A 24,535-nucleotide genomic window follows, 5' to 3' on the forward strand; every position below is an offset into this window, starting at 1 on the left:
TATTGCTATTACGTACGTTTCCTCTTTAACTCTTTTTTTTTATAATATTTTATAGAAAAAAGGCGACCTCCACCCCGACTATATCATTTTTGGAGTCCATGCTTTCATCCTTTTCATCCTTCTCCATGTTCTGAGGCTGGTCCTCCTACTCTGCTGATGATAGGGGAGTTTTCTTTACCTTTGCTGTTTTTTTTTTCTTTCAATTTTAATGGTTTAATTGCATGTGTTGTGTTCTGTTGTTGTGTGTTTTAATGTTTTGGCGGCATGTTTTGTGTTTCTTTTTATTGAGTTTTGGTCTTATTTTATTTTGCCTGTGTTGGTAGAGTCAGTAAAAGAAAGAGTGATTAGTAGAGAGTTTTTGCATGCCTATGAAATGAATGTGAGTATGTACTAGTTTTAAACCTTTTTAGTTTTGGTTATTAGTGAAAACTGTTTTTTAAGGGTTGGGAGCGTTGTTAAATATGTCAGTGTGTCTCTTGTCAATATGGCAAGCAGTACTCTTGTGGGGTTGTATCAAATGTGTTGCTTTTATATTTACTTGAGCAATATTCTAGTAGTTGCATTTCATTATTTGCCTTGATTGAGCACTAAATTCTACTACATAAATTAATAAACGTCTAAACGGTATTTGAATATTCATCAAAGATGTTAGTTGACACATAATACCTAAAAGGGTGCTCTGATGTAACTCCTCGGTCTTAGACAAATTGAGCTTCATAAAAATATCTGAAGGGCATGCATAAGCCATAAGCTTCACTATGTTGCTTGCCTCGCCTTGGTAAGGACGGGCTACTTCTATCAAATGAGTGTGTGTTCGATCCCGCTGCCAAGGTGAGTGCTCAGTCGGTATGGACATGCTACTTCTGTCAGAGGATTGTGTGTTTGTTCCCGCTGCCGACTGATTGTCAAAAATAATAAAAACGTTGAAGGACACGAGTGAGGCAGAAGAAATCCCTAACATTAATAAGTGTTGACCCGTCAATGGTGTTATTTAAATTACTTATAAAAGACGTGACAAAAAGGGGCTCTACTCCGCTGCCAATGAGGCATGAGTACGTCTAAGAAACTCAACGGTTGAAAAAGTGGGGAGGCAATTACCATCACCACATCCCGGGACCCCATGTAGGATTTGTGCTCCTTCTTTGGCAGTGAAGAAATTCAATGAAAGAAAAGTTGCTTAGGTGTATAAAGGTTTTCCATTTGTGTGTGTCCCTGGGTTTGTTTTGTTTTTCTTGCTTGAGCACACTCCTAATTTAGCTTTGCACCTAACATTTAATTTGAGTTTTCTATCTTTTAGCCTTTACTATGGAGGTTTGTTTATTAGTGCATTTCCTAATTTCATGGATGGGCATGTTGGTGAGGATTTTTTTTGTCTTTGTATTTTTGTTTGCTTGCCATGTTGTGGTAGTGGGGGGTTTAGGGTGTTAAGTTTTAAATATTTTTTTCGTTTTTAAGTTTCATTAGTGTTTAGTTTGGATTTTGTTTACATACTGAACATTTCTCATAATTCTTGTGTTGTTTTTCAGAACACCGGACGCTATGGATGTTGGGTGAGCTAGTTCCACAATAATGTTACAAAGGGTCCAGTTGCTGTGCACAAGTAGCTGAAACAACCTATTTTCTCTGTGGAGATGCTGGACAGGTTCATTGATTTATAATTTTCTTTTACTCAACTTTTTCTTTTATCCTATTTCTACACACTTATAATTAACCATTTCTTTTCTCAATTTCAATTAATAGATTCATTCTACTTTTATTCTTTCTAACTCCCTTACTTTTTTAATGACAGAAGATTCATGATGATCTCAAGTTTCAGTAGAAAAGCAAAGCTGGCTGAGGAATATACTGAAGACGCTCAAGCTAGCATTTTTTTGTTGTTGTTGTTGTTTGAGAATACTTGTACAGTTGTACTTATGATTTTTATAGTGGATATTTTTTTCTGGACTAGGTCCCGTGGTTTTTACCTCTCACAATTCTCATATTTATTTTTCATTGTAAGAATTGTGAGAGGGTTTTCCACGTTAAAAATCTGGCGTCTCTTTTTCTTTTTTATTTATTTCTTTTCCTCGCTTAAAATTGATCACAAAAATGACTAAAAAAAAGTGGCACATATTATCACATCCCAAATATGAGAAGTGATTTTACAAATCCCAAACACGAAACCAAACACATATTATTGATTGATTTGGTTCGCTATTACACTCATAAATTCCTACATTCACGCAACAAATAAAGAGTCATGTTATTTTTTATCGGGAGCACTTAAATTTTATGATATTTCTACCGTCCAATCTTAATAAAAAATATGAGACGATCGATCTCTATTGTAAAGTTCAGATATCATAAATGAGTGAATGTAAGGTATCCTTCACTGTAGGTAACTGAAATCCGTTCAAGAGTGGTAATTAAACAGTGTCATTCACAAGGTGGTAATAATGTAATTTGAAGTCTTACTTTGCAAGTAAAATTCACTTATTAGGGTCACAATTTAATTTGATTGCTAGCAACCATTACATCTTGTTTTTCACCATTCTGTTGAATCAGCATTGGAAAACATGTGTTGCCCAAGAGTCATTGGCCTATCAGGAATTGATGGAACCTCAAGGTCCCCTTCTAACATCTTCAAAACCTCCAAAGTAGTTGGCCTGGAAGCAACCATTAAATGAGAACAAAGAATTCCAACCAACAAAAATCTCTCCATTATGTTTCTAGATGAGGAATTTCCATCTATCATGAGAGAAGCATCCAAAGCCTCTTCTATGTGACCAGATTTCATCAATGACCAAACCCAATCTGTGATCAAGAAAGCTGGTGTACCAGATGAAGACAACTGAAGAGCTTTTCTTCCACACACTATTTCCAAAATAACCACACCAAAACTATAGACATCACTCTTCTCAGTTAACTGACCATACAATGCATATTCTGGGGCTAAATATCCATGAGTTCCTGCTATTCTAGTATTTAGCTGAGACCTGCTTTCACTGCTCTGTTTGGCCAGTCCAAAATCAGCAACCCTTGCCCTCATACATGCATCAAGTAATATATTGGTGGGCTTGATATCTCTGTGATAAATAGCAGGTTTAACTCCACAGTGCAAATAAACCAACCCATTTGCCACATCCAAGATTATGCTTTTTCTTTGAGGCCATGTCAGAGTTTTCTTTTCATTTTCACTGTCCAAGTGTGGAAAGAGATGGTCTTCAAGGCTACCATTGGACATATAATCATGAACAAGATACCTTGTTTTCCTTCCGTACTCATGATTATCATCTTCATCAACCACACAACACCCTCTTAGCGGCACCAGATTGCGGTGCTTCAAGCTGCTAACAATCTCCACCTCTCTGTAGAATTCAGCATCTCCTTGAAAATCAGATTCTTCAATCCTTTTCACTGCGACAATTTCACAATCAGGCAGAATGCCCTTGTAAACTGACCCAAATCCACCTTTACCAATGAAATTCTGAGGTGAAAACTTGTTAGTGGCCTTGTCAAGATCTTCAAACTTGAACCAAATGGACCCTGTCTGTGGTCTCAATCTAAAGTTGGACCTTTGTTCCTCTAGATCATTAGCAAAGGTTTGCAAATTTTCAATTTTGTTCCTCTTCATCCATTTAGTGTACCAAAAACAAAACCCAAACATGATAACCAGGAAGGAAACTGAAGCTCCAGTTAACCCAAACACAAGAGCAAGATGATAATGGCTCTTGTTTCTGGAACTTAAATCAGAATTAAGAGGCAATTCCAAAGCGCAAGACATAGTCCCTGTGCTTTCAGGCCCAAACTCATTCACAACTCCAGCAATATAAAGTATTGTGAAGTAAAAGCAATCATTGGAATGGGAAGTGTTCCCATCCATGGCAGTGAGCTTCTGCAGAACCTTGAGCCCTTCATCCACACACGCGCCGCAATTGGTGAGAACATTGAGGTCTGGTTTACAGGCAGTGTTAACCAGTGCTATGTTATCTGGACCAAGCCTGTTGAGCCAATCTTGCTTGGATTGAATATGAGCACAGATGTTGGGAGTGATGACAAATTGAAGTGGGTCAAAGCAGGAGGAAGCAAGGGTTTTGGGAAGTGAGAGGGAATTGAGTTTGAATTGGAAGTCTTGAAGGCATGAGATAGAGGTAGGGAGGTTGGGGAGTTGGAAAAGGGAGTTTCTCTTGAGGTTTTCTGCTAGTGCTATGCCAAAGAGGGACAAGAGGGTTTGGCAACATTGGCTTGTCTGTGTTTGGTTTTTGGATGGGAAGGGTTGGAAGTTTTGGCAGGTAGAGGTGTTCCAAGGGACTGTTAACACATAATTCATGGACACTGGACACATAGAGTTATTGGTAGAGGGTGAGGGTGCAGCTGAGCCTAGATCTGGAGACACAACAAAGATCAGAAGAAACACAAAAATGGACTCCATATAGTGCATAACTCTTGGTGTTGAAGCTACATGTTTTTGCTCTATTTATGCATGTAGTGGAGAATGGCTTATGAACAGTTAATGCATAGATAGAAACACTCTTCAATCATTGCTTAACCATACCAAGGTTCAGGGTTGGTCAACACAAGAGGTAGCTCAGTTGGCAATGCAGCACGAGTGCGAGGGAAGAATTATCATGTTTGGTCTCCACACAACACACCATGGGGGAGGGATGAAGAGACTTAACTAACTTTGACTAAATTTTGAATCTGAAAATAGTCGTAGGGTGACTGGACTTAACGAACTTTGACTATATATATGTAGTATATTTTTTTTTTTTTTGATAAGCATATATATGTAGTATATATAATATACTGGGGTAGAATTTAATTGACTCATTGATGGTCACCCTATGTTTGAAAAACTGTTTGAAGCAGAAACGGCATGATTCTGTGTGCCACAATAAAGCTTCTTCATGGACTAGTTCTAAAGGTTCTACTACATCACAGAAACTCTTCATAGACTATTTCTAAAGGTCCTACATCACATAAATGCTTCATAGACTAGTTCCAAATTGCAAGTCCATTTACCAAAATGAAATTCATTATAACATGGGTCTTGCTATCAACTAAGCTCATCCATATTAAAAGAAATTCAAAACAAAACAAAAAGTAAACTACAAAATTCAAAATCACATTTTGCTGCGTGATTCCCCACTCCACAACAGTTGAAATGGAACAAAATATGTGAATCACGGAGTGGAAAGAAGGAGGAATCACCTGTCAAAATCGAGAGGAATGGTGAGGTATTGAGATGTGTAGCGGCGGTTTCCGCCATGTGAAGTGGAGAAGGCTGTGAGGCGCAGAGCGACCCACCTGACAGGAGAGAATGAGTACAGGGAAGTGGAGGGGAGATATTGAATTTGGGTTCTTTTAGAATTAGATCATATTCAAAAGTATGTATTTTGTTGCATATTGTGTTAATGTATTATACTCAATGTGTTAACGATACGGTTTATCGTACTAGTTCGTCACTTAAGTAAATCATTAGAAGTTTGATTTTCAACTCTTATAAATAAATAAAAATTCAGTCATCAACCTCTATCACATAGCGTGTTAATAGTATGAGAAAAAATTAATCTCGTGATTATCGATTTGGATATACATTGGTTAAGAGAAATAATTTGCTTAACTTAGTTATTAATAATGAAACTTGTCACAAGATTTCATATTGGAGGTATTAATGGTACAACATTGGAAATTAGTGTTTTATTTTTTTCTATTACATGACGGGCTAAGCCTCAAACAAACACTAAACACTAGGCTCAAATGGCCAAGAGGGTAACTCCTCACCCAAATATACTAAGGAAGTGATGGCAACCCCATGAAGGAAAAATATGAATTCTGAAATAAGTAAGTAAAACAACACTAACAAGCTAGTCTGCACTAAATTAAATATAGGAAATTAGTGTTGTAATTGTGATACTACAATGTTCTTAATATTTGATATAGGAAAATTATTTATAAACCGCAGCACACGGTCGGCATTCAATTGATATATGTCTAAAATCATTATTAATGTGTAAAGTTACAAAAACTGTTACCGGAAACAGTTGCTAATTTTGTAGCAATACACCTTACTGACGGTATAAAAATTCCAGAAAATGCAGATGTGGATTGAATGTCAATCTCACCGGTTCAAATTGCACGACCCTTTGGTATATAAACATTTGATGTCAAATGTGTTTTGAAAGTCAAGGATCAGCATAATGAGTTGACATATTCATATCTTATTCAATCAATTGACCAAGGGACCCAAGTTTAGAGTCTTCATATGTTAAGAATATGAGTGTACTGAGTATTTTGTCTGCATTTGGTTAGTGGGAATGTTCGTATTTGATAAATTATCCATTGATGATTAAATATGATAAACTTAAAATGATTGTTGAGGTACGCACATATGGATATTATTTTGTAAAATTATTTCCTGGTGCCAGGTGGTTTTATTCATGCTTGGAAGAGCATGCAAGCTATCTTGCTTGATGAAACATGCTAGATATTCATACTTAATGGGTAGCATGATAGCTTTTTTGCTTGATTAAATAATTATTTTTTCTAGCTAATCATTCAATTAGCGTTCCCTAAGTAGGAGAATATAAACCACTATTAATATTTTTGGGCTTTTTATAAAATGTATTAATATTCGTTATCGCTATCTCACAGTGCTTTAATTTTACCCTTGAGAGCTGTAATTCAACCAGAGTCAAAAAAAAAAGGATCTAGCTTCAAAGAAGGCAGGTTTTGACAAAGAAGACAGGATTCAACATTGAATCAATGGTCAATAAAGACATGCAACCTATCCAACTTTTAATTGGCCTCCAACAACTTTATATTGGATTGCAATGAATTCTTACAGCACACTTACAGAGACCTGCATTATGAGTTATGACCTTATCCTGTATAATTGTATAGTCATGTACTCTTATCAAATTTGTTAATGTTTAAGCATAAACTGCAGTTATTTTTGAGGCAGCCACTCAATATAAGTCATTGCATTTAGATTGGATTGTTCATATTTGATCTCAGTAAATAAAATATAAATACATGATCTGTCGAATCTTAATCGAACGGCTTGCAGTCAACAACAGTAAATCTGAATTCTAGAAAATTGCATAGGATCTCATCCATAAAAATCAATTTGTTTTTAATATAAAAAATAAAAAAATTCATGAACACAGTTTCCCTCAACTTGTTCTTGTCAAATTCATCAAGGGTGGATTCTACAACCATTAACATCACAATCTGAGCTCATCCCCAAACAATCACCCTTTGAAAACATATAATTCCCTAGAGTCATTGGCCTATCTGGAATTGGTGGAACCTCAATATCCCCTTCTAACATCTTCAAAGCTTCCAAAATTGTTGGTCTTGAAGCAACCAATACATGACAAGATAGTATTCCAACAAGCAAAAACCTCTCCATTATGTTCCTAGTAGAGTTACCATCTATTAACATAGAAGGATCCAAAGCCTCTTCTATGTGACCAGATTTCATTAATGCCCAAACCCAATCTGTGAGCAAGAATGTCGGTGCTCCTGATAACTCAAGAGCTTTTCTTCCACACATTACCTCCAAAACAACCACACCAAAGCTATACACATCAGTCTTCTCAGTTAGCTGACCATAAAGTGCATATTCTGGGGCTAGATATCCATGAGTTCCAACTATTCTTGTATTTAGAAAAGACTTATTTTCAGTATTGCTCTGTTTAGCTAGCCCAAAATCAGCAACCTTTGCCCTCATACCCGCATCAAGTAGTATATTGGTGGGTTTGATATCTCTGTGATAAATAGCAGGTTTAACTCCATAGTGCAAATAAACCAACGCGTTTGCAACATCCAAGATTATGTTTTTCCTTTGAGGCCAAGTCAATTTCACTGCATTTGGATCATCCATGGTTGTTGGAAATAGATGGTCTTTAAGGCTACCATTTGGGATGTATTCAAGAACTAAATACCTTCCTTTATACTCAGAATTCTCACCCTCATCAACAACACAACACCCTCTTAGCTGCACCAGATTGCGGTGCTTCAAGCTGCTAACAATCTCCACCTCTCTGCAGAAATCAGCATCTCCTTGGTAATCAGATTCTTCAATCCTTTTCACTGCGACAATTTTACAATCAGGTAGAGTGCCCTTGTAAACCGTCCCAAACCCGCCTCTCCCAATGAAATTCTCAGCTGAAAAATTGTTGGTAGCCTTAACAAGGTCCTCAAACTTGAACCAAATCAACCCAGTGTTCGGTCTCAATCTCTGGTTAAACCTTAGTTCCTCTGGTCCACCACCAGAGTCCAGCAAATTTTCAAATTTTTTTCTCTTCACCCACCTAGTGTAGTACCAAAAACACAACCCTAACAAGATGAACAGAAATAATCCAAATGAAGCTGCTAAAGCAATCACAAGAACATGGTGGTCATGCTCCTCTCTGGAATCCTCATGTGAACTAACCAACAAAGTAAAAATGCAAGACAAAACACCTTGGCTCTGAGGTCCAAACCTATTCACAACTCCAGCAATATAAAGCACTAGAAAGTAAAAGCAATCTTGGGAATGTGAAGGATTACCATCAATGGAAACCAGAATCTGCTGAACCTTGTCCCCCTCAGCCATACACTTTCTGCACTGAGCAACATCAGTGAGGTCTGTTGCACAAGCAGAGTTAACCAGTTCTGTGTTAGCAGAACCAACCCTGTTAACCCAATCTTGCTTAGTTTGAATCTGGGCACATAAATTTGGAGTGATGACAAACTCACTTGGCTCAAAGCAAGAGTTGACAAGGTTATTGGAAAGTGAGATTGAAGAGATATTGGATTGGAAATCCTGAAGGCAAGAGATTGAGGTGGAGAGGTTATGGAGCTGGAAAAGAGAGTTTTTCTTGAGATTTTCAGCTAGTGCTATGCCAAAGAGGTACAAGAGGTTTTGGCAACAGATTGTTTCATGTGTGTCTTTTTTGGATTGCAAAGGTTGGAAGTTATGGCAGGAAGAGGAGTTCCAAGCAACAGTTTGGACATATTTCATGGACACTGGACATGTAGATTCATTGGTAGAGGGTGGTGAAGGAGAGGGTGCAAGATTCAGTGAGAAAACTGGATCTAAAGACACGACAAAGATGAAGACAAGAACTACAGAAATAGACATAGATCTCATGTTTTAGGAGAAGTCTATAAAAGCTGTGTGTGTATTGAAGTTGGGTGGATACTAGACAATTTCATTCTATTTTAGTAGCAAGTGGGGTTCTGCCACTAAATGCACAAACTTTTGAGAAGTCAGAAGAATAAAGTAACTACTGAAAATATTCCCATGTCTTTCGGTAAATACGGAATACTTTATATTATCATTTCATACGCTTAAAAGCATGCTTTACACATACGTGTAGTAGTTTTACTGCTATACTATACAAGGTCTTAAGCCTTAAAGCATGTTAAATGTTTTTGGTAACACATATTTTATCTGCAATTTAGTCATAAACTACACACATAAAGAACTAAAATCATTTTTAAATTGCTTTTTAATTGATTGAAAGTGATTATGATTGAGACTATCATTATAATTATAATATATAACAGGAGGTTGTTAAAATTTATTTTACTATTTTTTTTCTGAAGTGTGTTACTTGAATTCAAAAAAAAAAAATTACAGCACGTAATGAACTTTCTAGAAGTTGGGTGTGCTATATCAGTCAGAAAGATCCCTGGAATTGGTCTTCCATCACCAGCTCAATTAGGTGAACCCACAGACTATCATTTTGATTCAAAGAGGATTTATCTTCCACCACCGAGACAATCATATCCAAGTTAGCTAAGATCACTTCTAATAGTAAAAAAAAAAAAAACCTTTCCTAGCAACTATTTAATGTGCCTGCATTTTTAAAAAATCAAATCCGAAACATATTTGCTTAAACTACAACAATTTCATATCAGTTGATTAACACGATTAGTGGTAATTCATAAGTTATCTTGTTTCATAGTTTAATGTTTCTCTTTTTATTCCTTGGTGTAATTTTTAGTATATCTTAGAATTAAAAAGTTTACGGAAGGTAGGAAGCCTATGTTACTTATGTTTGTGCTTAACGTTTAAAAAATAAAGGATGTGTGTGCGTAAATTGTTCATCACATAAGCCCTGATTTATAAGCTTATGTAAGAAGCTTTGTTGAAATAAGCTTTATAATAATAACTTGTATGTAAGTATAAGCATTTATTTATCAGTTAATCTGAACAATTTATCAAACTCAAAACAACTTTAGATACATATAAGTTGTTTTCATAAATTTACTCTAACACTCGAGTGTTTATGCTAATATAAACTTAAATAAACTCAGCTTAAACTAAAGATCTTGGGTTGGGTTGGTCTTAAAAAATAGTAAAAACATTATTTTCAACGCATAAAATTTGAAATCAATTACACTCTAACAACTCAAAAGAAAAAAGAAAGAACCTAATAATCTAAATTATTGGTTGGTTTTGATGTTGCACACACTTCAACCAATTCAAATATGAAAGGAATTACATTGATTCCATGCTCTAAAGTCTAAACATAAGTTCCATAGCTTTGGAGAATGGGTTTTTCTTCACCTACTGATGAATTATTATCAAAGAAGATTTTGCTTTTGGTGATTAGATAATATTTAACTAGAAGACACCAAAGGGGCAAGTATTGTGCACGCATTTCTTCACTTCTACCTAACAACCTCAATTCAATACTTTTTTTTGTTACAAAAATGGTAGATCGAGGAGAAAGCACCTCCAGACTACCGGGCAGGGCGCCAGTGGCATGCTGGGGAAGCCGGCAGAGGCCCACTCCTAGAGCACTGTACTGAAGCACAATGATGATGTCTCCATACCAAAAGAATCAAGAAGTTGAACTTCCAGATGGTGGGCGCTGCTGATAAAGAAAAGGTACTTCCACCACTGTTCCACTGATGTTGTCTCCAACAATTACTGTGTCTCCTTCCAAAGCAGCTTGCCTCTTGATGTAGCCTAATCCAAAGTGCTCAGATTGCTTCCTTCCAGATGTATAACTAGTCAACTTTCCAATCTGCACAAATTGCAAAAACCATTGATTTTCTGCCAATCTATTCAAGAGGGAATATTAGGATGACAGTATAACCCAACATCGAAAGCACTAGGTTACTTAGTCATACCAAATTGCTATTAATTATCCATAACTTTGGCAGGATGGTTTCTCTAGACACATGTTGTAGAGTAAATAAGCTTCCCTAAAGTAATTTTGTCACTAAAGTAAATTGGAACCAACCCCCTTAGATTTTTGAGTTAAAGTTACAATGTTTTAAAATTAAATGGTAGATATAGTCTTATTTGTGTAGTTTAAAAACAAGTTCACTTTAAAGAGACATATTCAATGTTATAACTATAACTAGAGTTTTCATCAGGTGTACGTCATCTTTAGACTTTAGTTCAAAACTGGGAATTACTATCATGACCATTTATGATTAAATCTAATAGTACCACTCTCACTTAAGAAAAACCCCCTCTCTTGAGAGAGGCTTGATTACACTCTCGTCCCCTCTTATTTTGGAACCTGTATTCACATCCCTTGTAGTTTCTAAAATAAGGGAGGGGGAGTATTTCAAGCTTCTCTCGAGGGAGGAGAGTGTAATTCTCTCTCTAAGAAAAACTTATAGCACCTTTTTCCCATCAACCGTAATAATACTGCCTGGTTCTGCAGCTGCAGAAAGATGAAATCCCCATAACCTCTGTTTGACTCCATCATATGTTATGAGCCTAGCTATAGTCTCCTGTCCTTTGTAACAACCTGAGAAAGTCAGAATCAGACTAACTATCAAGCAAGTCATAACATTTTATGCATATTGGTAGTGGCGCCCTGCCCGGTAGTCTGGAGTTTTTCCTGATTAATATTATCAGGGCGCCAGTGGCATGCTGGCAAAAGAGCAGTCACGCACCCTTATTTAGAGAAATTGAATTCCATAGATGGGCCTCCAGTACATTGAATTCCTTTGTAAGCTCCATTCCAGGAGCAGGTCTTCCTGAGAAGTCAAGTTATGATCCAAAGTGAACATAGGAATCTAGTGAATGAAACTATATATAGACACAGACAGGAGTAAAAGTTATTTATTGCAGACCTATATTTATCTCTTACATGACTTATCATTTAATAGATGACACTATACCAAGAGATCCCCTGATACTATAGTTGATGCTACCAGGAACTAAATGGGATGTAGAGGATCAGGGGCTCCAATGCATGAACAGTGTGGACATGATTAATGTAATAAACTGAAGGTGTGGCAGTCATGGGATTTGGAGGGAAATTTTGTTATGGCGTAACGATATATAATGAGAGGGCAAAAGAGGCAGGGGGGTTGTCATACAAAACAGTACATGTCCTTAAGAAAATAGGAGTTGATAACTACAAGATAGAAACATAGAAATATACACATGATCTAAAGAATTCAGTACCCCGTATAACCCGTAATTTGTTCCATCCATTAGAACCCATTGGGACAGCCCCTTGAGCAAGAATAGCTTCCCACACAGAGGGAGCAGCCGCTGGAGACATCAACAATGAAAAACCATCTTCAGAAAGAAGGTTTCCAACCCCTATAGTTACAGGCTGCTTATCAACCTACAAATTAAAAATATGTTTAAGAGAATTTCTTCACAAGAGTATTCACAGATTATGTAGGTCTTTAAGCTTTTTATTTAATTTAAGGGAAAAACATAAGAGAGTGAGAGTTCTATTTGGTATTGCAGTTGAAACTTCACTACTTTGGAAGTAATGTATATTTAACTCATTTTGAAATTTGGAAGACATGTAGAAGATGCAACCATAGAAACTGTTGGCCAAAATCAAAGTTGCAATTTGTTATACATGAGTTATCTATGCCTTTTTAAAGTATCAAAGTTATCTATGAGAAACAGCTACATGATACCGAAAAGAAGCACAAATGACATGATTGCGCATGTGAGGTGTTTTATGTTGAAAATAAGACAGGTTAAGGCAAACATAATCAAACAGTTGACAATAGTACCAAACATGCATGACTAGTTATATCTTGCAGTGATAAACTAGTGATAAGAAAGACAGCCAATAAAGATCACAAACATCACAGAAAAATAACTAGTTTGATCAAGCTTACATTAAAATGTTGATGCGCGCCATATGGTTTTCCAATAAGATCACCAAGGTTTAAGTTTTCCATCACCTGTTCATTTCATTATATTGAAAATTACCAACTTTGTTCTTCTCCAGACTGAATAGGTATAATAATATCTCTTACTTGGCCACTTTTGGGTCCCACCAAAACAAATAAGCTGGTTAGCTTAGTGATGTCTTGAATCTCTACCTTGTCACCAAAAAATATGTACCTTAAAATCATACATGTAAAAGATTTAGTTAAATTTGATAATATTTTCAATAAAAAGTGCATTTGATAATATTAATCAGGAAAAACAACGATTTGTTTTCTCTATTAATCCTTTTTGCAGTTTCACCTCCATGGTGAATCTTTACATTACAACATACAAGAAGTTACTTACTTGTTCAGCATTTCAGTAATGGTCCCACATGTCTCTGGTGAAACCACTAGTGTTATTGCATTTTTCTGTCAAAGCAACAAGAGAAAGTGGTCAGGGTCAGGCACATGAAAAATTAAGATGTAATACATTGTAGAAACTAGAAAGACAGCTTCAAATTAATTTTGTGAGTAATGAAGAAAAGAAATTACCATGACCCATGCATGTGCAATATCTATTGTTCGAGCTGTTGGCGTTACAAAAACAGTGTCACATCCCTAGCGATTTCAGTTAGAGATCCTATTACTTAAGCCTGTATTATAATATGAAATATAAAATAAATTGACAATAACTTGAAAATAATACAAATGCAGTCAAACAGCGCGACTCTCTTCCAATACTTACTTGCCCTGGCTGTAGACATTCAAAGTTTGCAGTGCTCTGGTTGTGAAGGAACTGAATGCGATCTTCTCCACTGACTTCATTTCAAGTAGCATAAATATTTGGATTAAAAGTTAAGAAAACATTAAATCACGTCAAGGACCAACTCTCCCAATAACTTAAGCTTTAAGAACTAATAGCAATGCAAATGTATTAAATTCACATATAAGTCTGACTATTTTTTGGAGGTTTTTCCTCGTGACATGCTTCCCTTCACATGTGGTATGGATTAAGAGAATGCAGATCTGTAAAATTATATGTAAATTTAACATTTTGGGGGAGATTCTTCATTCTGGTAGCTTTTCTAGTTTTCACCAGTCCCTGATACAATAACTATATACCACTTAGAAATGCCAAAAATGTCAGGAATATCCATTCCAGAGAAACATGCATGATAACAAGCAGCAGATTGAAATGATTCTTGCTGATGATAGTCATTTAATCTTCCCCCTATCTTCGATGAAAGAGTGTGAACTTGTAATAGCATTGGTGAATTTCCATGTAAACCCTATTTTTGGTTTCTGACTCACTCTTCAAATAAAGAGAAAACCCACATTGACATCCAAATCACCCTTCCAGGTTTAGTATTCAGTTTGGACTGCAGTTCTCATGAGACATTGACTAATGACCAGCAGCAAATTAGGAGGACCCTAAGGCTCACCCGGGACACATGATCATGTGGTGCTCTAGCTCTAAAACAGCTGCTCACCTTCTTATTCTATGAAAGACGTTTTACGACACCAAACTATTGACTTAAATTAAAAGGAAAAAACAAATATTTCTTCCCTTCTTTTGTTAGTAGCAGTTTTGGACATGTTTGCAACAGTTTTAACTCTACATAATCCCAATAGACCTGAGAACATGCATTACTCTAATGTGGGGAGGCAATAGTTCAAGAAAAGCAAGTACCTCTTATCCGGCCAAAGTGTGAAAGATCCACAACCTAAACCATGAGATGCCACAGAGAAATTAAATGAAGCAAAAAACAAAATCGCACATTATCTAACACAATAGCAAATGTAGCTTAATAATTTGGTAATCAACTAATCATTCATATTGAATTATATTTATATAAGACTTCAAAATTGTATTAACTTTTTCATATAAAATTCAATACCACATTACTACAAAAAGTATTTTGTGGAAACTCTGAAATTACAATTTGATAATCCAAAGGAATAGAACAGAATACATACAGCAACCCCATTGTCGGCAGCATCCAGCGCTTCTTCATCAGTGTGAAATGTTTCAACGATTCCGTCACCAGAAACCTCTGCGCCTGCGGTTTTGACAGCATCCAGAAAGTCATGGTCGATGGGAGGAGGGGAAAGGTCGAAAGGGGAGGCATGAGCTGAGATGGACCAAGAGATTAGCTTCTTCTTCTTCTGCTTCATCAGATGGAGAAGGTTTCGGGGAAAACAAGGTTTGGGCGAAACAGACAGACACCGTGGTTTGCTCCGAGGGCTCAAGCATGTTGATGCTAGTGATGACACTGTTGTCATTTCGGAGGAGGAGGAAGCTAACAAGTGAATTGGAGTTGAACTGAAACTTGAGTGAATCGAAAATTCATAGACGAAAGACAAGAGATAATGAAAAAAAGAAAGAAGGGATTACATGTTTTTTTTTTTTTAATTATAAAAATATATTGTCATCTATATTATGTTTTAAAAAATGTATATTTTATAATATATGATAATAATATTATAACTTTCTTAACAAATTAATTTTAACACATAAAAGTATTGCAAATAATGTGTGTTCAATATTAGTTAAAAGTATTTTTTTATGGGTCGATCAATTTTAATATGGTTCACCGTAAAATTATCATACAGTATAATTATTATTTTTTTTTAAATAAAATGTTATACATCAGAGAAGTGTTGTATTACATGATTCGTTTACGGCATGACATAGATCATAGATGACAAAAGTATTTTTGATAAAATTTGTTTAAGAGAACTCAAGCTAGCCGCAACGCATTTCATTTTGTTGGCATTTGATGATAGCCAACAAAATGAAAATGAAATTGTTTTTAAATCATAATTGTGCATTCTAGCATTTTCCAAATTATTGTGGGCATGTTTGTATTAAAATTAGGGTGGAGGTATACTCCTTTTCATCATAAACAAAAGTGAAAGTTATTTCATCAAATATAACTCATTTGTTCCTTTACAAAAATGTGTTTTTTCATTAGAATGTTTCCTAATGTGGATTTAAAGTGTATCAAAAAAAAAAGTGTATCCAAACACACTATATCATTGCACATGCTTAATAGTTTATCGTTTGTGTTACAATTTTTTTTGTTTAGTTATGTTACAAATTCTTTAAACATAATATTACTATTCATTTCAAGAGAAGCTAATAATGTATTATACTTTCATAATTTTAACACAATTTATTAAGAAACTAATACGAGTTGCATAAAAAACAGTAGCTCCTACCAAATAAAAATATAGAACCTAATAATTCAGTGAAGTCCATATAAATTCATTTTACAATAAAGATGTGTTAAAAGTATTAAAATAAATATCGGCCTTCATCCTTGTAGGTAGTCTAACTCTTGATTTTTTTGCAGACTAATGTTATCAAGATAAAATTTGTCTACCCAGGATGAACTAGTTAGGTAAATTAGTCTACTAGAGCATACATAGTCGGAAACAAACCCATTAGATTAAGCACTGAAGAACCCTGACGTGGGAAACCATCTGCAGCAAGATGATATCACACAGGCATAAACCATTAGATACAAGTAACTTTACATGAGTCATAGCAAAGAAAAAAATAGCACAATAAATTATGGCAGGGTCTTGAGGATAACATGTACTCATGACTCAACTTTGCAGGGCAAGTCCAGTCTGATTAAACGGGATCTACAATGTCAAATTCTCCTCTTTCAGTTGCCTCTGGTCCAGATTTAATAACACGTGAAATGGAGTTTGCATACTTATGAAACTGCAACAATTCAAACACAATAGTTCAGTTATTTCACACAAGTCATCGCTCAAAATTAGTAATCAACATGGCCGTGCTGAGAGCAAGAATTCAAGCTCATCTAACTCTGACAAAATAAACAGTAAAATAAAGGTAGAATACATGTGAAAGCTGTAATTGATATAGACCAACTTCGAAATTCAGTTTTAATTATTATTTGCCATTCATGATGTACGAGTGCAGTTTGGAGCTTTTGAAACAACCAGGTTGATTGGACCACACAGGTTTCTGAAAGAAGTTAAATGGCCATGTACCTCGACAACTATCTCTTCACATTTGCGATCTAGCTGTTCCACTCTAACTGATGCCAACTCTTTTACTGATGTAATTTTACAATTTACAGCATCCACCTGCCAATTGCAGACAAGAAATTACAATTTATTCCTTCATTAAACTTGCCTGAATTTATATGAAACTTAAGACAAGGTACCTCAGATAATACAGCCTCAACATTTCTCTGCCTCGTTTCTAAGGTGCATCTCTTAGATTCCACCTCCGATTTTGCACTGCTTAGGTAGTTAGTTGCTTCCTCGCACATAGTACTGCACTCTTTCTCCAACTGCTTCCTCAACTCTTCCATCTGCTCAACTGAGGAAGTAAAAATGCAAAAAGCTGAAGAGAAGGCACAATATACATCCATGCTTAAAGAGAAGTGCTACAAAACGTGAAAGCTTTTCCATAAAAGTGAAATTCCAAAATAACAGCACACAGTGCGCTGCTTCAGTCAACAAATCATTTCAAGGGGAAAAAAAGAAGAAAACCAGATTATTGGATAAAAATCATGCCAGCGCACTTGTGAATGAATTTTGTGGAATGTTCTTCATGAAAAATAACATTGTTCATGCCTACATCATCTATCTCAAAATCAAGACATGGCATGCTTGCACAAGAACGTACCTTTACTTTGCCTTTCCACCAATTTGGCCTCAAGTGACTTCTCCAGTACTTCTTCATCACTAAGTTTAGCTTTTAATTCTTTTAGATCCTTTTCAATAGATTTAGCAGAATTGACCTATAGGAGGTGCTACTGACATCAAACAAGAGGATTTGCACAATAATAATCTTTCAAGGAAGAAAACGTTCATTGATCATAATACAACTCATGTTTCTTCTCTATGACAGATCCAACTGTGAGCTCCATTCGTATTTTTTTAAAAAAAGCTTCTCTCTCCACAGTATACAGGGGGAGGATTCATGGTAATTTTCACTCATCCTAATAAATGTCAGAGCAGGAGTCCACTCACAAGAGTATGTTAATACCTGTTCTTGTATAGCCTGCATCTGTTGGTAGTGCTTTGACATTTTTTTCTGAACCTAAAAAAAAAGATAAAGCGATACATTAATCTAGATAGAACTTTATGAACATATCCATATGACTCAATGCTTATTTTTGTAGTTTGTTTTTGGAAATGATGGGCAATGGGCAGGTCAGTGCAAAAAAGTAAATGTTGTCCAAGATTGAACAACAATATTTGTGGCAAACTCCACAATGCAGTTTATGTACTTCAATTAACCATTTTATATTGATGTTTATTCTTTAAGCCCCAACACCCCATTACAAGGGAAAATTCAGCACGCACAGTTCCAACCCAGCAGCCAACAAATTGGCTACTCCATTGATAAATGTGCTATACAGCTTAATAGGTCGAGGCTTCACAAGGGCAGAATTACATTGCAACTGCATCCTAAAGTTAATCTTAAGTAATCATGGAAGAAGTTGACAATAGTCAAACAAAATTGTATTGATATACTAGTGCTTTGGGAAGAGTCTGTTTCCAGCTTACTTTATAGCATGAGCACTTAAATATGTGTTTGGTTAAGCAATAATAGATTCTAACTTACCCATAAGCTCTTTTAAACTTATTTTCATAAGCTTCTCATATAAGCTTATAAATAAAAGGCACTTATGCGATAAGTATTTATTAAAATAAGGGTTTAATTAAGTTTTGTACCTAAACACACCAAATTATATTACTTTACTGACCCAAACGCGGATGAAGGCGAAAATTGACAAAGTCTGTAACAAAATACCTTGGAATAAACTTCAACAAGAGCAGATTTCTCATGGAAAGTTTGCATATATAATCTTTCAGCATTCCTTGCCTCCTCTCGAGCTAATTTCTTTTCCTCTAAAGCCCTCTTCATGCCAAATCAATGGAGCAAAATCATGAGTAAAGAGGCAGGGAAAAAATTCCTAGATCACTGTACACAGCAAAAACATCTAGCCATGCATGCACTTTTTGCTCAATTTCACAGCAACGAAAACTTCATAGTTACCAAAAAAATTAGTCCCTCTAGTTTCCAGTTTCCTCTAATTTTCAATTTGTTTCCCACAACTGTTTTCTTTTGAAATCAAGTCTCACACTTACAAGCATTTCGAAAATAATCACTACCACCATATTTCATTATAACACCATGGCGGAAATTACGAAGTAAAATAGAATATGCAAATAAGCACCTACTGACTTAAAGGAAAAAAGGTAATGGTTTAAAATTGCCAATGTATTCCAAAAGTAGTACTTGATTATACCGTGGTAACAACATACAGTTAAGGTACTCCAATAATTGCCAATACAATATCAGTATTCAGTTATTCACACAAGCAGATTGGCTAGAGAAATGCAAAGCACAAGACATTTTTGCAGCTAAGAACATAATAACTTTGATTATGCCTCCAATAGAACAGTGTAAACTGCATGAAATTTGTCACTGGTCCTAAATTTCTCATCACAAATTTCTCATGATAGGCGAGAATCAAATAAAACAATACCTGTATTTTATCAGGTGATTGAGCAATTTTTGAGCGTAGATTTACATTTTCTTGCACACTTTGTACCAGTGTAAATTCAGCATTAGAAATCTGGAAGTAAGAAGGAAAAATACGACATAGAAATTAGAATCATAATAAATAACATAATTTATCACCATGTACCACCTAAGAGTAGTCCTAAGCATGCATGAGAATAAAGACCTACAGCCAGAATCACCAGAAAGAAAGCCATTTCCAATGTCTACACTAGTGAAGAAACACTTAAATACACTACGATTTAATCTGCTTAAGCTTTAACCGCTGATTGTTACAAGCAGAAAAACAAACATTAAATCTGTCAAAACTGCAGGTTGCAGTAAATTCACAAGATCACATTATCCAAAGATCAATTACGGAAGCCCAAGTCAATTGTTTACATAAACTCTTACTCCTCTACTGTTGTTTCTACATATTTATATATATATATATATATATATATATATATATATATATATATATATATATATATATATATATATTCCATCCGAAAATCACCAACATCAAGACACAAGATTATATATGATGATATCATAACAACAATAAATTCACCTTCTGATCCATCTCCGGGTCTTTATCCTCCTTCAACTTCTTTATAGTAGTCCTCAATGACACCTGCTTGTGATTCAGTGCCCCGATAGTTTGACGAAGCTCTCTAACCTTCGCATCAACCTCCTGAACAAGAGGCATCTCTCTCTCCCTCGCTTCATTGCATTCAGAAATTTCTGCTTTCAACTATATCCAAAAACACACTTAATTTCCAATTTCATCACAGTCAAAAAATTAAATAAATAAATAGAAACCAATTTCCGATCCATCAACAAACCTGCAAAATTCTATTCTCCTCCAACTCCGTCCGCTGCATCTCCAAAGCATTGAACTCATCAACAATTTCTGATATCGAATTCATTCGCGAATCCCTGAAATTAACACAATTATGTTTTAGCGAGTGAGTAAGTGAGAACGAAGAGAAGAAGAAGAGCGAGAGCGGCGACCTGTCGAGGCAGAAATTGAGAAGAGCGCCGAGGAAGAACTCGGTTTTCTGTGGTTCCGGCATGAGAAGATCAGCAAAGGTGAATTTCCTAGGGCACTCAAGCGCGTCGAGAAGTTCCTTAATCTTCGTATAGAGCTTGATTGCGCGGACTGATTCCACATGGAGATCGGGGTTCTCGAGCTGCTCCAGATCATCGAAGTTGAGTTGCTCGTTATCTTCCCTGAAATTGAAAACGAAATTGAACAAAAATTGAACAAGAGAAGACAGTGAAGAAAACAGCGACGGTTGAAGCAAAGAGAAAGAGAGATACTCGAGGAGAAAATCGAGATGAATGAGGATGCGAGTGTAGAGATTGTAGATCAAATCAGGGTTAGGGTTGCTGATATCCTGCTCCGTCACGTTCGCGATCTGGAACTGCGCTAGGATTGCGGCGATCTCCGGCCGCCGGAGCCTCGGGTACTCGTAGTTCGACACCGCCATTTTCTTCTTCCGGTAACTGCAACTCGGAGAATTCAGTTCCTCTCCGTGCGGGAAGAGAAGATGAGAGAAGAGGAGAAAATTGAAATTGAAATATAAACAGTGAGCGATTTTCCCGCCTAGTGCTTTCCCGCGGGCCGGGATTGGGTACTTTCCCTGGCCCAGAGACAGAGGCCCAAAAGAAAAAATGTATGAAGATTATATTGATTTAGTTTAGGTTTTTTTTTTAACAAGATTTAGTTTAGGTTATCAAAAAACAAAATTGTTAGGGTTATCATGATCATTGGCTCAATCTAAATCAGTGAACACCTATAAATATCATGAGAAAATGAATAGTGTTAATCTTTAATTTTGCAAAGTGATATTGAAAGTGTATGAAGATTTTCTTAAAATAATGACAATCAAACATTTAGATGACATCATTTTGTTCTATATAAGAGTTTTATGTAAACTTCTTTATCTTTTTGTTCTACTCTACTTCATTCGTTACAATTCTTCATTTACAGTAAGTTTTAATTGAGTTCTACGAATTCGTATTATATTAGATAGAAGAATATCACGAGTTTAAATGTATTTTGACCAACAAGACAGTTTTGATTATTAAAGATAAATTTTTTTCACTCAAAATTTATATGTTGGTCTCTTCATCCTTAAAATACTAACTTTAAACCGATTCAATTATTAATTACCGGTTTAATCATGGTCAGAATATTGAACTTTAAACCGATCGATACCTCTGCCGAGACCAGTCCGGTTCTAAACACATGGATGATGGATGCAAAGCATAAAGGTGCTTTCATGATTTCTCCCATTTTCGTTTTTGAAAACTGTGTTTTACTATCCCAATGTAAAAATGTAATCATTCACTGCAACTTTGCAACCCAATAATGGCGCGCCCAATATATGTTAGTCTTAGACCAAATACAATGGGGGATGTTGAGAGGGAAGTTGAATTTTGTTGAGGGTGTGTAGTGGTTTGTTGAGGTTTGTTGAAGATGAGGTGAAGGAGAGAGGTGTTGAGGTTTGTTGAGAGAGTTCAACGGAGTTGAATCTGAAAAGGGAGGAGAGAGAAAGTGGCAGCAGGAGAAAGAAAGTGGCAGCAGATAATGGTGGGAACGTGTGGCACGTTTTAGTTGGTCGTTGGAGGAGAGAGAAAGTGACTTGGAATAAAAATATGAAGTAAAAAAGTGGTGGGGTAGGGTGTTGAATGAAAAACCATTAAAGTGGGTAAAAGTTGAATGAGTGTTGAATTGAAGAGAGAAGATGATGTGGAGTGTTGGGAAGAGAAAAAGTGGTGTTGAAAGTAAGTAACCATTGTAAATGATCTTAGTGATCAGACAGGATTTTGTTTTTAAAAGGCCGATACAGGAATTGGATATCCACATGAATATAATTTGTATTATTATTTTAAGTGATATGGCAGATGGTGTGCTTAAACAGGAATTTACTTAAATGAATATTGAGTTATTTATCTGGATTAATTATATGTATCTTCTACTATTGATACAATCATGGTTATTGAATTTGTCTTAAATGTTAAATGTTTTTCCGAGAATGCTCTCTCCTAATTAAAGATTGAATTTTTCATCTAAAAATTCAAACAATAACTTTTAACCACCGCGACTGACACTCATTATAACTATATATATATATATATATATATATAGGGGATGTATCATATGAGAATAATAAGAAAGATTTTGAGTCATTAGATCAAAATAAACGGATTAGATTAACTGACTCATTTAAGTGAGTCACGTGACGGTGCTTTCTCTCCTTTTCCTACAATTCCTAATCCTTTTCTTCAGGAAAAAAACTCATTCACGTTCTTGTCAAGGACCGCCTCTACAAGCATGCATCCCTTGTTCGAGGAGCATCATGACATGAAAATAAAAGCAATTTCAGATCTATCCAGTTATTTGTGTCATTTTCTTCTTTTCTACTCATTTATTTGTGTAATTTAAGATCCATTGGGGCACAAATTCAAATTGAAGACAAACACAAGATCCCCACAACATTAGAGGGACTACAATTCAACTTGGATGCTGGTCAGATTTGATCTTTATAGACATGGAAAAATAGAATAGTACACGTGAGGATATGAACAGGGGTTTGCATAGAAATTGAATTAGCTCTGGCACTTTTTAAACGGTTGACGCGATACAACCTCCCATGAACGAGCACGGAGCAACTCAAAGAAAGGGGAGGTGGTGGGCGGTGCGGCGTTGCTCGACGAACAAGGGAGCGTGAGGTGGAATCTTTTCCAGAACAAGGGAAGATTAAGAAAACAGGGAATTAGGATTAGGAAAAGGAGAGAAAGCACATGCACGTGACTCACTTAAATGAGTCTTTTAATTTAATGGTTCAAAATCTTTCTTATCATACTCATATAAGAAAGACTTTCTCATATGATACATCTCTATATATATATATTATGTATTATAGGTTTCATCAATAAATAAATAAATTTATTCTGCTATCCACATTATTAGAGCGGTATTTGTTTAATATTATTCGATCTCACAACTATATATGTTGTGTACAATAATGATTTGTTCACACCTCTAAATGAGGTGGAAAGAGGTGGAAGAGGAGAGAGATAGGAAGAAAATAAAAAGTAAGAGAGAGAAAGTTTAAGATGTGATAGATGATAAGATGAGAGAAATAGAAATAAAAATATGTGGAAATGAAGTGTATAAATAATGAGGTGTGTATATATCATTACTCATGTTGTGTATTATAGGTTTCATCAATAAATAAATAAATTATTCTGCATCCACATTATTAGAGGGGCATTTGTTTAATATTATTCGATCTTCTCGTTCAAACATCACATTATTTAAGACCCACGTCACCTTGTATTCAAACATTTACTGGACAAACGTGCATCAAACTCAAAGTATACTTTTCTCTACGTCTTTAATTTTATAAGAGTTTAATGGATATGCACTTACTTACAGTGTAAAATAGTTTTACACAGACATCTAATTGAATTCCTCCAAATTAAAAAATATCTTATTCTTTTAATTAAAATTAAAGTCAAATGTAATTATCTTTCTTATATGACATGATTTGATTAGATGACTGTGTAAAACTATTTTACACTGTCCGTGCATATCCATTAAACTCATTTTATAATATTACACCATATCAAACATCACATAAAGTTCTTTTTTTCTTTTTCTCAGTAATGAGGTATAAACACTTTGGTAATATACTATACATTTTCAAAACTTTTATTATATAGTATAGTATATCTCTATCTTGAATTTGAGTTTGTAAAAGTTAAATATCTTCTCAAGAATGCGTCTCTCCTAATTTAAAATCGAATTTTCAATTTCAAAAATTTAATCAACAAATT

At 35.4% G+C, this 24,535-nt stretch overlaps 4 protein-coding genes across 5 annotated transcripts; all 4 read right to left on the minus strand.

Moving 5' to 3' along the window:
• Positions 1-2,324: 2,324 nt before the first annotated feature.
• LOC130715716 (probable receptor-like protein kinase At1g11050) lies at positions 2,325-5,338 on the minus strand. Its single transcript, XM_057565835.1, has 2 exons — positions 5,191-5,338; positions 2,325-4,365 (listed from the first exon to the last, which is right to left on the minus strand). Exons 1-2 carry the CDS (start codon positions 5,246-5,248, stop codon positions 2,525-2,527), a joined length of 1,899 nt encoding a protein of 632 aa, XP_057421818.1. The 5' UTR covers positions 5,249-5,338; the 3' UTR covers positions 2,325-2,524.
• Positions 5,339-6,947: 1,609 nt separating this feature from the next.
• Positions 6,948-9,174, minus strand: LOC130715715 (probable receptor-like protein kinase At1g11050). Its single transcript, XM_057565834.1, has one exon. The coding sequence runs from the start codon at positions 9,116-9,118 to the stop codon at positions 7,178-7,180; it is 1,941 nt and encodes a 646-aa protein (XP_057421817.1). The 5' UTR covers positions 9,119-9,174; the 3' UTR covers positions 6,948-7,177.
• Positions 9,175-10,391: 1,217 nt separating this feature from the next.
• On the minus strand, positions 10,392-15,487 carry LOC130715718 (putative transferase At1g60990, chloroplastic). The gene is made up of 11 exons (XM_057565836.1): positions 15,103-15,487; positions 14,816-14,849; positions 13,871-13,944; positions 13,678-13,743; positions 13,490-13,554; positions 13,231-13,318; positions 13,090-13,155; positions 12,410-12,575; positions 11,893-11,976; positions 11,617-11,744; positions 10,392-11,006 (listed from the first exon to the last, which is right to left on the minus strand). Exons 1-11 carry the CDS (start codon positions 15,406-15,408, stop codon positions 10,821-10,823), a joined length of 1,263 nt encoding a protein of 420 aa, XP_057421819.1. The 5' UTR covers positions 15,409-15,487; the 3' UTR covers positions 10,392-10,820.
• Positions 15,488-16,382: 895 nt separating this feature from the next.
• LOC130715940 (kinetochore protein NUF2 homolog) lies at positions 16,383-21,247 on the minus strand. 2 transcript variants are annotated; one of them, XM_057566099.1, is made up of 12 exons: positions 21,008-21,247; positions 20,699-20,917; positions 20,530-20,623; positions 20,256-20,438; positions 19,668-19,757; positions 18,929-19,036; positions 18,158-18,211; positions 17,795-17,909; positions 17,328-17,485; positions 17,152-17,247; positions 16,743-16,858; positions 16,383-16,611 (listed from the first exon to the last, which is right to left on the minus strand). In XM_057566099.1, exons 1-11 carry the CDS (start codon positions 21,175-21,177, stop codon positions 16,766-16,768), a joined length of 1,380 nt encoding a protein of 459 aa, XP_057422082.1. In that variant the 5' UTR covers positions 21,178-21,247; the 3' UTR covers positions 16,383-16,611; positions 16,743-16,765. The 2 variants fall into 2 exon arrangements, with proteins under 2 accessions (XP_057422082.1, XP_057422081.1); XM_057566098.1 differs by having other exon boundaries at positions 16,383-16,858; positions 21,008-21,246.
• Between the last annotated feature and the right edge of the window lie 3,288 nt (positions 21,248-24,535).

This window comes from Lotus japonicus, chromosome 4 (genome assembly GCF_012489685.1).
Source record: "Lotus japonicus ecotype B-129 chromosome 4, LjGifu_v1.2".
NCBI classification, from domain to species: Eukaryota; Viridiplantae; Streptophyta; class Magnoliopsida; order Fabales; family Fabaceae; genus Lotus; species Lotus japonicus.

Bases quoted from the DNA above. Each gene is read 5' to 3' on its own strand.
- LOC130715940 (XM_057566099.1), bottom strand. From the start codon at position 21,177: ATGGCGGTGTCGAACTACGAGTACCCGAGGCTCCGGCGGCCGGAGATC. The intron at 19,037-19,667 runs GTATTGTTTTAT...TTTGGCATGAAG, and splicing joins AATCACCTGATAAAATACAG to AGGGCTTTAGAGGAAAAGAA. The intron at 17,486-17,794 runs GTACGTTCTTGT...TTACTTCCTCAG, and splicing joins GGTGGAAAGGCAAAGTAAAG to TTGAGCAGATGGAAGAGTTG.
- LOC130715715 (XM_057565834.1), bottom strand. From the start codon at position 9,118: ATGAGATCTATGTCTATTTCTGTAGTTCTTGTCTTCATCTTTGTCGTG.
- LOC130715718 (XM_057565836.1), bottom strand. From the start codon at position 15,408: ATGACAACAGTGTCATCACTAGCATCAACATGCTTGAGCCCTCGGAGC. The intron at 13,744-13,870 runs GTAAGTATTGGA...TGAAATCGCTAG, and splicing joins AATGTCTACAGCCAGGGCAA to GGATGTGACACTGTTTTTGT. The intron at 13,555-13,677 runs GTAATTTCTTTT...TTGCTTTGACAG, and splicing joins TTGCACATGCATGGGTCATG to AAAAATGCAATAACACTAGT.
- LOC130715716 (XM_057565835.1), bottom strand. From the start codon at position 5,248: ATGGCGGAAACCGCCGCTACACATCTCAATACCTCACCATTCCTCTCG. The intron at 4,366-5,190 runs GTGATTCCTCCT...TTGTGTCTCCAG, and splicing joins ATTCCTCTCGATTTTGACAG to ATCTAGGCTCAGCTGCACCC.